Raw genomic sequence first — 16,335 nt, forward strand, 5'->3', positions numbered from 1 at the left:
ACCACATCCCCTTGATGGGGAGGCCCGGTGGCACTCAGAGGAAGGATAGCAGGTAACCAAGAAGAGACTTGATACCCTATGAAAATATACAGGGGGAGGAGGTCCTCCTCAGTCACAGACATAGGGGAGGGGAATAGAGGGAAAGTAGGAGGGAGGGAGGAATGGGAGAATAGAAAGGATGGGCTAACAATTGAGATGTAATATGAATAAATTAATAAAAAAAGATTTTAGTGGTGTTGGAGAGACAGCTCAGTGGTTAAGAGCACTGGCTGCTCTTCCAGAGATCCTGAGTTCAATTCCCAGCACCGACATGGGTGGCTCACAACCATCTGTATTATGATCCAATGCCCTCTTCTGGTGTACATGAAGACAGTATACTCATATACATTAAATAAATAAATATTAAAAAAAGAATTTAGCAATGCTCCTTCTGTTTCTATTATGTGGAATAATTTGAGGGACCTTTGCGACAGATTTTACATCTGTGCCTCAAACAAACTGTGCATCAAAACCATCTAGATGCAAATTATGTCCAGTGGGAAAGATGGACAGTACCCTCCCCTGTCAGTCTTCCTCACTTCACATGGATGACTGGTGTCTAGAAACCATCAGTCTTATGTGAGTCAGTTGTTCACAGAACATATTTAATAATATAAAATGTGTTTATCTCTTTGAAAATATTGCACCATGTTAACAGGGGACTCAGAACATCCAGAAGTTTGTAGCTCCTAAAATGAATTCGCATACATTCTGAGAGTTGGCTATATGTTTGTCCAACAACCTTAGTTCTTAAGGCCTTTGCATGTCTGTATACTATGTTGGTGTATTTGTCTCCCTTTGGAAATGGCTTCTCTCTTTACTTCCTGGCTTGTAGTTGTACATGTTTATGCCAGTATTGCAGGTGTGAATAAACATGCTGGCTGTACCTGAGTGGTACATAACAATTTCTACCATGTAACTTTTTTCCATTTTTTGTATCCAAATGATAAAGGAATGCTCCCACTCTGCTGTAGGATGAGAGGAGGGGTCATGCTTTGACGACAGCCAGGAAGATTGGAGGACTGCTCCTCGAACTGACTGGGTTGGAGATCTCACACATATATTTTCCAGAATCCTCCATCCTGACAGGGTCAATCCTGAGCCAGCACTTTGTCGGGGACAGTGTCATCCTCTCTGTGAGCTGTAGCTCCAGGTTGTTGAAGAACCACTCGGTGGAGACTTCAGTGTCGGCTGAGAGACAAGTGAGGACCACATAGCTCTGTACTCTGACTGTGGAATTTGCGACCCAAATATAGGGCTGTATCAGAGGCTCTGTAAGGAAGCAAAGGAGGGGACCAAATGACAGCTGTCCTTCAGAGAGCTCAATCAGCCCCTCTGTAGTCAACAGACACCTAAAAAAGCCTCCATGGTGGAGACTTTGGGACAGTGAGAACAGACAAATTTCTTTTGCTTTGAACCTGCCACCCACGGCTTGTGCAGCCCAGATTCTGACAAAGTCTGATGTGCCTCAGTTTCCCTATACTTGGGCATGCAGTGCATAATCATTGCTGTATCCATGAGTTACACTTAGATATGAGCAACAGCCTGACCTTTGGATGAGACAGCTGCTAACATCAGCAATATCTGTTACCGTTTACCTGCATAAGAGAGTTCCCTGGCCTGGACCCATGAGGACAGTGAGCTTCCTGGAGAACTGTCTCCTCTGTGCCTCCCCTTGAGAACATGTCCTTCCTGTAAGTCTCCTAAGTTCATCAGAGCAGTTGGCTTATGACCTCTAAACTGTCCACTGAGATTCAAGAAAAAGAGATGCCCAGGAGACCTACGTAACTGCACCTGTCATGGTGGTGCACAGCTGCTCCCACACTCTGTGGGACCTGGACAGTCAATAAAGCCCTGTTCCCCATCAGATCTAACAGGAAGTCCAATTCTAGCTCTGAAGAGATGCTCACTGGGGACAACTAGAGTTCAGTCTGGGACAGAGATCTGAACTCTTGACTTCCTGATGTTCACCTCACAATGCTGAAGCCACGGTTTTCTCAGCTAGTCCCTGCCTGAAGTCCGCAGAATCTTTCTCAGGGCCATGTTTATGGCATGAGCACCAAGAGTCTGAGGCTAACTGGCACCCTTGGCCTGAGTTACCCAAGACACATCCTCCTCTGCAGATGGAGTCAGGTGAGGTATTCTTATCTATTTCAGTGTTTCTACTCGTTGTGAGTCCTGCAATGAGTGCTCAAACTCCAATGTAGAGACACAAAGTAGAAGGGAGGCAGGCATAGTCCACACTTGACAGTCCTGTGTGTGTAAAGGGAAATCAACCCCACCAGCACCCAGATGACACAGAGAATCACTTACTGTATATGTGGAGCTGCACGTGTGTCTCCTGAGTTTCAAACTGCATATTTAATGTTCGTAGGGTATAGAATCCAGTGTCCTCCTGGGTGACATTGTGCAGTAGCAGTGACCCATTGGGGTACACTGTCTCTCTACCACTGTATGCAGGTCCCAGTGTTCTTCTATTTGTGTTTGTTTCATTCCCAGAAATTAAATTTTTGTAGAGAATGCCTACCCATTTGTACCAGTAAAAGGCTCTAAGTTTCTTTGGCATATTATGAACAAGCAGGAGAGCGTTGTTCCCTTTAACAATGTTGGGAGGCACCAATTCGATGCTGAGTTGGCCAGTGGTGGAAGGGTGAATGCAGGCTAAAATGGAGGATAGAAGGGAAAAGACATAGATTTGATCAATATTGAGACATTTATCATTGGTGAAAACATGGGCCCTGGGTCCTGAGAAACCTAGAGCCATCACTCGGAGAAGGTGAGTGTGAGTGTTGGTCCAGTCAGAGGAAGTAAGCAACTAACAATTTGATGCACCTGATCATGTCAATTCCTCTATGTTGAAATCTTTCCTCACGTTGTTTCTACCCTCAGTGTCCTCACATGCCTGCTCACACTAGGAAAATGGGGGAATGGGTGCCTTCCCTGCCCTCTTATTCCTCTACAGAGCCCCAGACTTCTTTTGACCTCTTAAATATTCTCCTTTCCTTGATCCAACCAAGCCCGGACTTCACTTCAGTGAGGGATTTGTTATCTGTCTTCCAGTCCACTAGAGCTAGGGTCTTGTTAGGAAAAACTAGTTTTATGTTTCTCGAAAGTCCAGAGCTTGAATGGGCTCAGATACATGTGGGTGGTGAGAGGGCATGGTGGTGCATACCTTTAATCTTAGCACTCAGGAAGCAGAGGCAGGTGGGTCCCTGTGAGTTCAAGGCCATCATGGACAGCCAGGGCTACAAAGAGAAACCCTGTCTAAGAAAAAAAAAAAAAAAAGAAGTGGGTGGTGAAAGAAAGTCCCTGGGCCTTGCAAGTCCAGGTGTTAATGAAATTCTAGTATTTGCAGCTACCAACACTGGTTAAACCTCCATCTCGCATGAACTTACGCATCTGTAGAGAGTAGGTGGGTGGGTATGAGTATGTGTGTTTGTGCAAGTGTGTGTCATCCTGTGTGTATTGGTGGGTGCATGTCACAGCACCTAGATGGAGGTCAGAGAGCAACTTAAAGGATCTTTCCCCCTTAGGAGACTCCATCCAGACTCTGAGGCCCTTCCTCCTCTGCCACAGTCATGCAGTGTTGTCCTGGGGCAAAAGGGGTCATCAGGAGCTGTACCCTTTGCAAGGATGTACACAATGGGGCTCCATGGTTCCTGCTGCCTGTTCTGCCCTCCCTCTGTGGAGAACAACATTTGAGCTAGCCCTGGCCCCAAGCTCTCCCTCTCTCTGAGCTCAGCCTCCTCACAGGCAGGAGACCTTCCTAGGGTAATGCTGACTGTTGTCAAGGATGGTGTCCTAAGCCCTCCTCTGTCCCTTCCACACATATTTCTGCCTAGTTCCCCATTTGGCAGATAGATAGATGTGTGTGTGTGTGTGTGTGTGTGTGTGTGTGTATGAGAAAGAGACAGACAGAGAGACAGAGGGAGACAGAGAGAGGAGAGAGACAGAGACAGAGACAGAGAGACAGAGAGATACAGAGAGAGATATGTTTCAGTCCTCTGAACTACACACAAACAACAAGGCTGATGGCCATCTCTGTACCATATGCTAAAAACAGCTCACCCAAAGGCTTCCCTCTCTGTGTTCTCCTAACATGTCCTTTATTACACTGAATCCTGCCTGAGCACCTAGTCTGACCTATGTTTTTAATGATCTGAGAAGGTAGAATTCACTCTCTGCAGGAAGGTGACATGCTGCTAAGTGATGCCTTGGGAAAGGGACAGGGCTGCTCTCACGGGAATCAGCAGTCAGAATGCATTGCCTTGAAGCCTGGGAGCTTCATGTGCCCAAGAATTGTGTGAAGAGTTACATGTGGGTGTGAAGCAGGAGATGACCTGAGTTCTGAAGAGATGACACTGATTCTATCTGACTAGGGAGATGTTTAAGGGCCCCTCCATCATCCTGTGCCTGCTCAGGCATGCATTGGTTCTGTCCATGCCCTTCCTGGATTGCAGATGTTTTCTGTCTAGATTTCCCCATGGGAGGGGCCAGGAGAGATGTGTGACTACACAGGATCCTTTGTCAGGGTAGTGCTGCTTAGAAACCAAGGAACACCCAGTAGGTCAGATCTGTAGGGATGGTAGTGGAAGCCTGACTACAGTTAATCTCCTGGCTCCTGGAAATACTTTTCTAGGTGGTGAGTGTGTGTACTTCTAAGGCCACCTAGTGATTACTGGGGGAACTGCACCTCGAGTCTGGGAGCTGTCCAGATCAACACCTCTCTTACCAGGTGCCTGTAGGAAAGAATTCCAGAGCTGGACCCTTAGAACTATCACTTGCAAGGAGGACTTGTGACTTTGATGCCTCCCCTTGGAAATCCTGACCTTCCTGTGTGGTCTCATAAGTCCATCAGGACAGTTAGTTAATGGTCTGGGCACCTGTCCAGCTATTCTCCCTGCTGGAGAAGATGACCAGGGGATCTACCCTAACCATGGCTCTCATGGCAGTGCACTGGCTGGTTCCACAGACCAATATATCCCAGTCCCATGTCAGCTCTAATAGGAAGTCAAGACCAAATAGTGACGTAAAGCCTATAATGTCATCTGGTGTCCAGCTAAGGATAGAAATTTGCTCTCTGTGTGGACCCCAGGGATTCCTCAGCCAGGGCCTGCCTGACTCCCAGCGACTTCCTCAGGTCCACAGGTACAGTGAGAGCCCCGAGTGTGTGGGCTGAGTCTGACATCCTTGGGCTGAGTTTACCCCAGGACAAGTGAGGGGTCCTGATCTAAGCTGTTGGTGGACACTATGTGCGTCCTGTAGTAAGGGACCAATCCCCAGTGTGGAGACACAGTGGGGAGAGAGAGAGAGAGAGAGAGAGAGAGAGAGAGAGAGAGAGAGAGAGAGAGAGAGAGAGAGAGAGAGAGAGAGAGAGAGGAGAGGAGGAGAGGAGAGAGAGAGAGAGAGAGAGAGAGAGAGAGAGAGAGAGAGAGAGAGAGAGAACAGTCACAGCCCAGACCTCAGAGTTCAGTGTATAATGCAGGATACAACATATCTATACTATGGAAGCCACTTACTTATATCAAGTCGTGCATGTGTTGTTGCAATTTTGAACTCTCTGTTTAAAGTTTCTAGTGTGTAGAATCCTGCATCTTTCTCACTGACACTATGGAGCAGCAGGGATCCGTTGGTGTACACTGTCATTCTTCTGCTGTGTTTAAGCCCCCTGATGATGGAATTCGTGAAAATGCTGTATTCTGCAATTTTTTGAAGCTGGCTTCTATATGCAGATTTGTACCAGTAAAAGGCTTGCAGATCTTGTGGCAGATTATGAACCTGGAGAAGAACGCTTTCCCCTTTAGCAACATTCTGTGGCACTTGATCGATCATGAGGGGGGCAGAGGTGAGATGGTTACAGCAGGTAGAAAGGGAGGCTGGAAGGGAAAGGAGAAAAACACATCACATGGGATCATTGTATTTGGTGGAAAGATGGCCACCTCCATCCTGACCAGATGGATTGACTCATCACCCAGCCTAGAGATACAAGTGTGGATGAGTCTATCTCACATGGTGGAGGTCAGCAACATGACATCCTTCATTCCCTCAGTGACCTGGAATGTGTCATCTCCTCTGCATGGAGGTCTCTCTTCAGGTGTCTCCATGGCTGCCAGACACTGCACACAGTCATGCACACTGTAGGTTGGGATTATGCCTCCTCAGAATTTTTCTCTACAGACCCATCTTCATTCTCTGACTTTTTTTTCGAGTTTCCTTTGTGGCTCCAGTCAACCCCTGACTCCACCTTCTAGACGTTCTTGTTGCTCTGCCCTGCAGCTCACAGGTTGGGATGGGTGAAGGCAGGGAGCAGTCTAGTTTGTGGCAGGTTCAAGTCTTTGAAAAGGCTCAGGAACTATGGTGGCTGGCTTCATGAGAGCTTCATACAAGCAAGAGTAGATCTGAAGCTGGGCAAATTGGCACACATCTGTAATCCCAGCACTCAGGGAGGCAGAGGCAGACAGATCTCTATGAGTTCGAGGCCAGCCTGCTCCACCAAGTGAGTCTAGGACAGCCAGGGATACACAGAGAAACTCTGTTTAGAAAACTCAAAGTTTAAAAGAAAAAGTGTAGATTTGAAAGGTGGAGCATCAATTAAACATGCCACTACTGATTGATATGGGTGGGTCCAGTTCACTGCAAGCAGTTCCGCTCCTATCCTAAGGGATGCTGGGGCTACAAGAATCAAGGCTAAGCATGTAATGAGGAGTAAGCCAGTAAGCACCATTCCTCCACGCTCTCTGCAACAGTTCATAGATTTGATTTATGACCCTCATGTTTTGAAAATATAAACACAACAGTCTGACATGGACAGCTAACACCATTGTTCTCAGTCAGCACTGAGAGGTATTAAGTAATACTCTAGCCCTGGCAAAATGCTCCCTAGAGTCACTAGTAATTGAACCTAGGGTGGATTAGTACAGCCAGGGCTTCATGGTGCTCACCTCTCTCTGTTTCCCCCAATCAGGCCCGGCCTGATGCCCACAGGGTCTTTTGTAGCAAAACATGCATTGATATCGCCACAGGACTGGATTGTGTCTGACATCAGAAGCTGAGTTACTTTCCATGAAGATCTTACCTGATGCAGGAGGGATCCAGACAATGGAGTCTGATCTATGGCCATTTGTCTCCACCATATTTGTCTTGCTCTCCGTGATCAAACCACACCATAGGAACAATATTAAATGGCCAGAAGACACATTACTGTATTTCCTAGCCCATCCCTGCACTGACTGATCACAGACAATCACTTACCATCCATCTGGAGTTGCACATATGCCACTTGTTCTCTCATATTTGTTCTCTGAATGCGCAGGGTGTAGAATCCGATGTGATTCCAGGTGACATTGTGGATCAGCAGGGACCCATTGCTGTACAATGTCTCTCTGCCGCTGTGTGCACGTCCCCTCCTACTTGAATTCCTGGCTATTATGTAATGAGCAACCTCTTGCCTCTCGAACACAACCACCCCTTTGTACCAGAAAATTACTCGAACATTCCTTGGGAGATTGTGAACAAGTAGAAGAGCACTTCCACCTTCAGAAACACGGGGTGGCACTGATTCAACGCTGAGCTGAGTAGCGGCGGGAAGGGGTCCACATGTCAAATAGGAAGCTAGAAAGGAAGAGAGACACCCATCAATATTAGGACTTTTGTATTTGGTTAAGATGGAGCCGTCTGTCCTGAGCAGATGTGCCCATTGCTCTGCAAAGGTGTGTGAGCGAGGGTCTTCCTGTCCTACATGGTGGAGGTCAGCACAATACCTGCACTTGTCATTTTATCTGGGTGACACTCTCTCCTCAGGTGTCCACATGGCCCTGGCTCACAGCACTTTGATCCCTGTTCACACTCACTGTAAACTGGTGGTGGGGTGGTGACTCATTGACTTCTTTGCCCGTAGACTTTGTGTCTGGGCTCTCTGAATCGTGTTGTTGTTGTTACTGCTGCTGCTGCTGCTGCTGCTGCTGCTGCTGCTGTTGTGTTTGTTCAGTGGCTACAGTCCTCACCTGACTTTACCTTCTAGCTTCTCTTCCACTCTATTTGGGATCTAGTGAGGGTCTAGTGAGGATCAATATCTGTCTTAAAAATTTTTTTTTGTGGAAAAATTTGTGCCTAGAAAAAAACTCAGATACCTCTGAGGAATGAGTGAGGGAATGAATGGAAATTCATGAGAGACTGATGGTCCTAAGGTCCAGCTTGTGAAGGGCTTTACTTATGAAAGGACTCAGCTGTGGGATGGGTGAATACCCCACATTGATTTAATTATTTTACTTTTATACCTGTTACATATGTGTGTGAATGCACGCAGGTGTGAACCACATGCATTTCTGCAGAGACGTGTATATGGGGGTGCATGCCATGGTATCTATGTGTGTGGCAAAGGACAACCTTGAGGAGTAAGAGGGCTCTCTCTTTCTACCATGAGGGAGCTGAGGATTTACCTCAGGTCCTCTGGCCTGGCAGAAATTGCCTTCACTTATTGAGACACCTCACTGGCCTATCTAGGCCACTTTTTTTTCTGAGTCACTCTATCATAGTTGGGAACAGCACTCTCCAGTATATAGTGGCCAATGTGATTGACTTTGAGTAGAGAACAATCTGGCTTTTGTGCACACCCCTTACCATTGTCTGTTCACGGAGAACTTCCTGCTGCTGAACCCTTGTCTACCTCTGTGTCAGCTCCACTCATGGGCAAGCAGACACTTTGAACTCTTTCAGACTCTTTTTCTCCCTGTAGACTCCAGTCAGGGCCTAATTTCTGCCCTGCCACACAGTATCATGGAATTCTCTCTTCATTTAGGGTACCAACCCTTGACCTTGGAGAGAGAAACAGCGGGGCTCTGATACAAGTACCATCCTCGCACAATATCGAGGAACTTCTGCGTCAGCATCTCTCTGGTCCTGACTCCCTCTGAGCTGAGTTTGCACTGAGGTAAAAGCACCTCACAGAGTCCTATGGACTGTGGGTGGGGTGCTTGTCTGAGGCACTGCTGTCTTCTCCCCTCAGTGTTTCCAGGTACTTCTCTCCCTCTCCTTCCCCTTATGATGCAGATTCTAAACTACACAGGGAGCAACAGGCTGATAAGCACCCCTGTGAGCCAGAGCCCAGTGGTTCACCCCAGAGTCGACCTCTGCCTTTTGCTGGCCTTGTCTCTCTCACCACTGAGAAGGGGACCCTGTGCTCCCTACACATCCTTGGTGACACAGAAACTCCACTGGACACCAAGTGATCCCCATGTCCTCAATTCTGGGAAAGTAGACTGTATGCATAGCCACAAGGTGGCAGAGATGTCTGTGAGGGCTGAAAAGGGACCAGCTGGGTGACCCCAGGAATAGGACACTCCTCAGTAATCACTAGTGTTAGCATTCAGGGTCTGATCCGGGACAATCATTCAGGAGCAGTTAGTTGTATCAGGAGATCCATGTTCTGCGTGTGCAGCAAAGAAGTTTGGGCTCACTCTGCTGTGGAGGATTTCAGTGAGGAACCTGAGTTGCAGCCTCCTGTGTTGGCTGAGATGTCATCACTCTATCCCCAACTCAAGATGCTAGAGGGGAGAATGTTGAACAGAGTCCTCTAGTACTTTTCTGGGCTACCAGAAACAGCCAGTAGGTCAAACTGACCTTGTGGAAGGGACCTCCAGGACTGCTGGGACAGAAATGGAAACAGTTTCTTTCATCTTCTCCAGGAAACCAGCATGTCAGTGTTTGATTGTGACATAATACTGCCACCTGGGATCAATAGGATGGCTGACTGATGCCTATGTTGGAGAGCTGTCACCAACAGCAGAGCCTGTTACTGTTTTGCTACCAATGAGAATTCCCTAGCCTGGACCTCTGAGGACAAGCACTTGCCAGGAAGACCTTTGTCCTTTGTTCCTCCCCTTGGGTACCCTGAACTTCCTATGAGGTCTCATAAGCCATTGTGAACAATTGGCTCATGGCCTGATGACTTGGTCAGCTCTGCTGTTCATGCTGAGTCTCAGGAGGTGCCCAGGTGACCTTGCTCAGCGGAGGCTCTCAAATCAGTGCACTGGTTGGTTCCCATGAAAGATGGATGGCCAAAAACCATTGATCCCTGTCATCTGCAACAGTAAGTCTCCAGCCCTTGCAAAAATACTTTTCAGGATCACTTGTAGTCCAAGCTAGAACAGAGGGCTGGAGCCAGGGATTCCTGGTACTCACTTCTCTGTGAGGACACAAAGTCTGCCTGTTGCCAACAGGATCTTTCTCATACCATGTTCATGGTGAGAACCTCAAGAAACTGGACTGAGTCCAATGCCCCTTGGCTAAGATTCCCTTTCCTACCCCCCCTCTAATCTTTGAAAGGGGGATCAGGGCAGTAGTCTAACCTATGTCACCTATCTACAGAATGTGTGTCCAGCACTAAGACCTCAAAGTCCAACATGGAGACACAGTACAGAGGAAGAGAGGTCACATGCCAGGTGTGACAGTCCTGTGTGTCTAAGCCCCACCCAGCGCTGACTGATCACAGACAATCACTTACCACCCACCAGGAGTTGTACATGCGCCACTTCATCTTTCATATCTGTGCTCAGAGTTCGTAGAGTATAGAATCCTGTGTCCTTCCCAGTAACATTGTGGATTAGCAAGGATCCATTGCTGTACATGGTCTCTCTACCGCTGTGTGAAGGTCCATCCACACTTGCATTCTTGGCTATTACATACTGAGAAACCTCTTGGTTCTTGGACATGCCTACCCCCTTGTACCAGAAAATTTCTTGAATCTTCTCTGGGAGGTTGTGAACGAGTAGAAGAACGCTTCCTCCTTTAGCAACATTGGGAGGCACTAATTCAATGGTGGGCTGAGCAGAGGTGGGAGGGTGTCCACACGTCAAAGGGGAAGCTAGAAGGAAAGATAGAGATCCAACTTAGAACTCACGTTTTTGGTTAAGATGGATCCCTGTGTCCTGAGATGTGTTCATTCCTCAGGCAAACTGTGTGAGTGAGCATCTCCATGCCCTACTTTATGGTGGTCAGCAAATCACCTCCATAAACTCAGTGTCCCTGCACTTGGCGTTGTATGTACATGGAGCTCTGACTTGTGTATCACTATAGCTCTAGCTCAGTGCCCTCATTTCCCTGCTCACATACCATGTAGATTGATAATTGGTGATTCCTCCACCACTTCACTCCCTACAAGACCTGGAACTTCACCCTCTAACTCCTTTTGTTCTTTGTCTGTTCCTCTTGTAGTTCTTGTCCACAGGTGACATCACTTTTTAGGTTTATTTACTTCAAGCCCACTATGACTAGGTTATTGTGAGAACTTGGATCTGTATAATTTTTTAAATGGTGCCCTTAAAACTTCAGGCATTCTACAGGGCTTTAAGGAGATGAAAAGGAAAAACAGATCATCTCTTGCAGAACTTTCATTATCGGCATGCCATTTTATCAGCCCCCAGCTCTACCTTCAATCCCAGGGGTGGCACCCATTAAGGACTACCAAGACAGTAGCCACCAGGGACCACCAGAGGCCTGAAGCCAACACAGAATCCCAGATCCACCTGCAATCCAGAGGTCTACTGCCATCAGGTTCCACCACGCCAACACCAATGAAAGCCAGACAGCTAAAGGACAGTGTAAGAGCACATTCAAAAAAAATCCAGAGCGTGTCACCACCAGTTATCCTACTAAAACAAGTCGTGGATATCCAAAAACAGCAAAACAGTAAGAAAACTTGCTTAAACATAATCTTATGAAGATAATAGAAGCCTTTAAACAAGAAATGAATAAATCCCTCAAAGAAATTCAGGAAAATATAATCAAACAGGTGAAGGAAATAAATAAATTCCTTAAAGAAATAAAGAAAAAATACAAACAGGAGAATGAAATGAATAAAACTGTCAAAACATGAAAATGAAAATAAAAGCAATAAAGAAAACACAAACTGAGAAGGTTCTAGAAATGGAAGCCTAGGAAAGAGAACAAGAACTACAGACACAAGCATCACCAACAGAATAGGAGAGATGGGAGAGAGGATATTAGGCGTAGAAGATATGACAGAAGAAAGTGATACATTGGTCAAAGAAAATGTTAGGTCTAAATTTTTTTTAATGCAAAACATCCAGGAAATGTTGGACACTAGGAAAAGACCAAACATAAGAATAATACAAATAGCCTAGAACAACTATCTTCTGAGAGGCTTCATCCAGCTTTGGATGGAAACATATGCAGAGACCCACAGACAAACAATAGGCGGAGCTCGGGGAGTTTTGTGGAATAGTGGGAAGAAGAACAGAGTGAAATGGATGGGTCAAGGACACCACAAGAAGACCTACAGAGTCAACTAATCTAGACTTATGGGGGCTCACAAAGGCTGAACCACCAACCAAAGAGTATGCATGGGCTAGACCTAGACACCTTACACATATGCAGCTGATATGCAATGCAGTCAACATGTGAGTTCCCTAACAGTGAGTGTTGGGCTGTCTCTGACTCTGTTGCTTACCTTTGGATCCCATTTCTCTAGCTGTGCTGCCTTGTCAGGCTACAATGGGATGGGATGTTCTTAGTCAGGCTGCCATTTGAAGTGCCTGGGTATGTTATTGCCCCGTTGGGTCCTGCCCTTTTCTGATAAAAAGGAAATGAGGTGCTGGAGAGATGGCTCAGAGGTTAAGAGCACTGGCTGCTCTACCAAACGTTCTGAGTTCAATTCCCAGCAACCCTGTGGTGGCTCACATCCATCTATAATAAGATCTGGTGCCCTCCCCTGGTGTACAGGTGTACATGCAAACACAAAATTGTACACACAATAAATAAATAAATAAAAAGGAAAAGGTGATTGAAGGGGCCATGAGGATGGGACTGAGAGGAGAGGAGGAAGGGAGCTAGGATCTGGCTGTAGAGATTAAATAAACACATTAATGGAAAATATCACCTTTCAAAACAAATTTCAATACCTGTGGAAAATGAACGAATGAATGTATGAATGAATGTGTGGATGAATGAATGAGTGAGTGACATCTCAGGACCATGCAGCACTCTCCATGCTGCATGCTGTACCTCTCCCTTCTGTCTTTACTTTCTCGTCCTAGAGACCACACAATAAGTTACAAACTGATAGGCATCCATGATCCCTGAGAGAACAGCCATTCAACCTGGGATTCCCTCTGCCTCTCCTGGACCTGGTCTGTCAGCAACAGTGAGGGTGCCTCTGAATTCCCTTTCTGACACAGAAACCCAGCTGTGCACTCAGTCTGACCTGTGTTCTCAATGCTCTGGAAACATGGAGTCTGCTCTCATCAAGCATGTGGCAAAAATGGCTTTGAGGCTGAGTACAGAAAAGGACAAACGCATTCTCACTGAAATCACCAGTCAGGGTTCTGACAGAGAACAAAGGCCCAGAAGCAGATGTATCAGGAGCCTCTAACCCTCTGGGTGTGTGGGAGGAGGTGACCTGAGTCCCTGAAAGGGCTCTGGACTCCACCATCCCATGTAGGGCTTCAGATGGTGACATCACATTCTCAGTTGCGTGATGGGTCTGCCTATGTGCTCCCTGGGCATTTATGAAATGTCTTGGACCTCTCTCTAGGTAATTCCCTTAGGTTAACCCCTCTTTTCCAAAGGAAATACATAAAGAGGGGAAATGAACATGATCCCTTGCCAATATGTGTGTCTAGTGGAATCAACCCCACCCACCAACCATGGTGAATCACTTACAGTAGATGAGGAGGTATATGGGTGATGTTGATACAATTTCTGCTTGCCTATTATAGCCCTCTAGAATATAGTATCCTGTGTCCTTCTGGGTGACATTGTGGATCTGCAGAGATCCATCACTGTAGATTGTCTCTCTGCCACTGTATGCATGCCCTGTCATATTACCTTTAGCATTCGCTGCATACAGTGCAATCTCGTGGCTCTTTTCTGTTATCTCTTTGAACCAGACAAAGGCTGTAAGATTGTCTGGCAGATTTGTAACACGGAGAACGAAGTTTTCTCCTTCAAACATGGGGAATGGCACAAATCTAGTGGTCATGCGGATAGTGGTAGTTGGGTGCCAGCAGCTTAAAAGGGAGGCTAAAAGGGAAGAGAGAGAAACAATCAATATTGAGTGGGTGTGAACATCACTCAAGTTAGTGGGTAGGGGTGTACCTCCCCACCTTAATGGAAGTCAGCAATATCACCACCATTCCCTCAGAGTCTCTCACTGTGTACTTACCTCTTAGAAATTCTCTGCTCAAGTGTCTGCCTGGCTTGCCCTTCAGTGTCCCTATATTTGGTGTGAGGATGCTTCACTGACCTCTTTCTCTGGAATGTCCTCACTTTCTGACTTTCTTCTTTCTCTTTGTGGTACCAGGCAACCCCTGACATCATCTTGCAGATACTCTGACCAGGGCTATGTGAGGACAAGGCTTAGTCTGCCATATTAGGATGATTGTATTCCTGGAAAAGACTTGGACATGAATGGAGGAAGGAAGGAAGGAAGGAAGAAACAAACAAACAAAAAGAAATGAAGGAAGGAGCAAAGGAACGAAGGTAGGAAGGAAGGGTGTGTCCATGGGTTAATCTACATAATTGCCAGGTTTGTAGCTAACAACAAATAATTATACTCAAGGGTAAATTAAGTATTGTCATATTACTTATGTATCATATGTGTGGGTGTGTGAAGGCTCACATCTCAGTGTATGCACATGAGAGTGCATGATACAGCAAATGTGTAAAGGGCTGAGAGGAGCCTCATGAGTCTGTTCTCTCATCTAAAGTGTGGGAGCTGAAGACTGAATTCAGGTTGTCACGATCTCCACACACTGAGCCATTTCGCTGGACACTGCAGTTTGATTTTGATTTGGAGGGTCGCCCAGTCATGACTGGGAGCATCGGTCTTCAGAACAGAGCAGCCAACATGATTTGGTTTGAGTAGAGAACATTGGGCCTCTTCCCTCCTCATCACTACCTGTCCACAGAGAGCTTCAGGAGGCTGAATCGATTCCCTCGCTGTATATTTTGCCCTATAATGTCAAGAAGAAATCCCTAATCTCATTTTGGACTCCTGTCCTCTTTAGACAACTCAAGTCTGACTTGTAGTTCCCCTCCACCCACACACAGTCAGGGATTGAGGACTCTTACCTATGAGCAGGAGCCCCTGCCAGAAGTTCTCTTTGAAGGAAACCATGGAGGAAACCACCATCAGACTTCTCACTGTGACGTCCTCTGAGGAGAAGAGCTTCAGATTCTGCAAGGCCCACAGCCTCTGCTGTCCTTCTGACCTCTGAACTGATTGTCTTCTCAGGAAGGAGCACTTCACAGAATCCCACAGACTGTGACTGGTGGGGTCTGTGTCCAAGGAGCTGCTCTGTCCCTTCCACTCTCAGTGTTGCCTCTGCATCCTTCTCAACTTTTCTCTTTGCCTTTCTCCCCCAAGCATTATATTGAGCAACAAGGCTGATGAGCATCCCCGTGACCTCATAGAACAACAGCTCATCCCAGAGCTGATATCTGTCATGTCCTGGCCTTGGGTCTGTCAATATCAAAGAGGGAAATGCTATCATGTCTGTGTGTCCCTGTGACACAGAGACAAAGCAGAGCACCCAGTCTGCCATGGGTCCCCATTGCTCTTGGAATGTGGGATTTCCCAGCAGGAAGGTGACAGAGATGCCTCTGAGTTCTTGGCAGACACCAGCTAAGTGATGACCAGGGATGAAGATCAACCTTTTATCACTAATGTCACTAGCCAAATTCCTGAGCCAGGAGAGAAGCCCAGGAGCATTTGTGTGAGGAGTTTCACTTCCTCAGTGTTGGGGAAGAGGTTGTCAGTGTGTTCTGGAAAGGACTGTGGGCTCCCTCTTCCTATAGAGGGTTTCAAGGCAGCCTTCCCGCATTGTGTGTTGGCTGAGCTGTATGTTGGGAGAGCCTAAGATCTTTCTAATCTTTCTGGATCACCACTGTCCTTGTTCTAAGTGATTCCACTGAATAAATCCTGTATTACCCTTGGAAGATGCTGGGGAGGGGGCACTTTAATGTTCCTCAGGCAGGGTTGTTCTCAGATGAAAGAAACTGAGCAAAGACTTGGGAGGGAGCTCCAGGGTAGTAGGGACAGGACGGATACCAGTTTCCTGGCAAGGTCATGGCTCAGGGAAACAATTTTCTGAGTGTTGAGTATGTATCCTGATATTGCCCCCTGGAGATCACTGTGAGAACTGCAATGTCTAGGCCAACAGTGGGGGTGGTCCTCAAGTCAAAAGTGACCTGCCCTGGTCCTTTCAGCACAGGTGTGAGATATGCCCTGTCATCCTGCCTACTGTGTACTCCAGACATTCAATTTCCAACTAATATGGT

The 16,335-nt window shown here is 46.8% G+C and overlaps 1 protein-coding gene across 1 annotated transcript; it reads right to left on the reverse strand.

The window, feature by feature from the left end:
* Positions 1–1,027: 1,027 nt before the first annotated feature.
* On the reverse strand, positions 1,028–15,187 carry LOC127203195 (carcinoembryonic antigen-related cell adhesion molecule 3-like). The gene is made up of 7 exons (XM_051161991.1): positions 15,127–15,187; positions 13,717–14,076; positions 10,541–10,900; positions 7,291–7,650; positions 5,559–5,915; positions 2,353–2,700; positions 1,028–1,311 (listed from the first exon to the last, which is right to left on the reverse strand). Exons 1-7 carry the CDS (start codon positions 15,185–15,187, stop codon positions 1,028–1,030), a joined length of 2,130 nt encoding a protein of 709 aa, XP_051017948.1.
* Between the last annotated feature and the right edge of the window lie 1,148 nt (positions 15,188–16,335).

Source organism: Acomys russatus, chromosome 19 (assembly GCF_903995435.1).
Source record: "Acomys russatus chromosome 19, mAcoRus1.1, whole genome shotgun sequence".
Taxonomy (NCBI): Eukaryota; Metazoa; Chordata; class Mammalia; order Rodentia; family Muridae; genus Acomys; species Acomys russatus.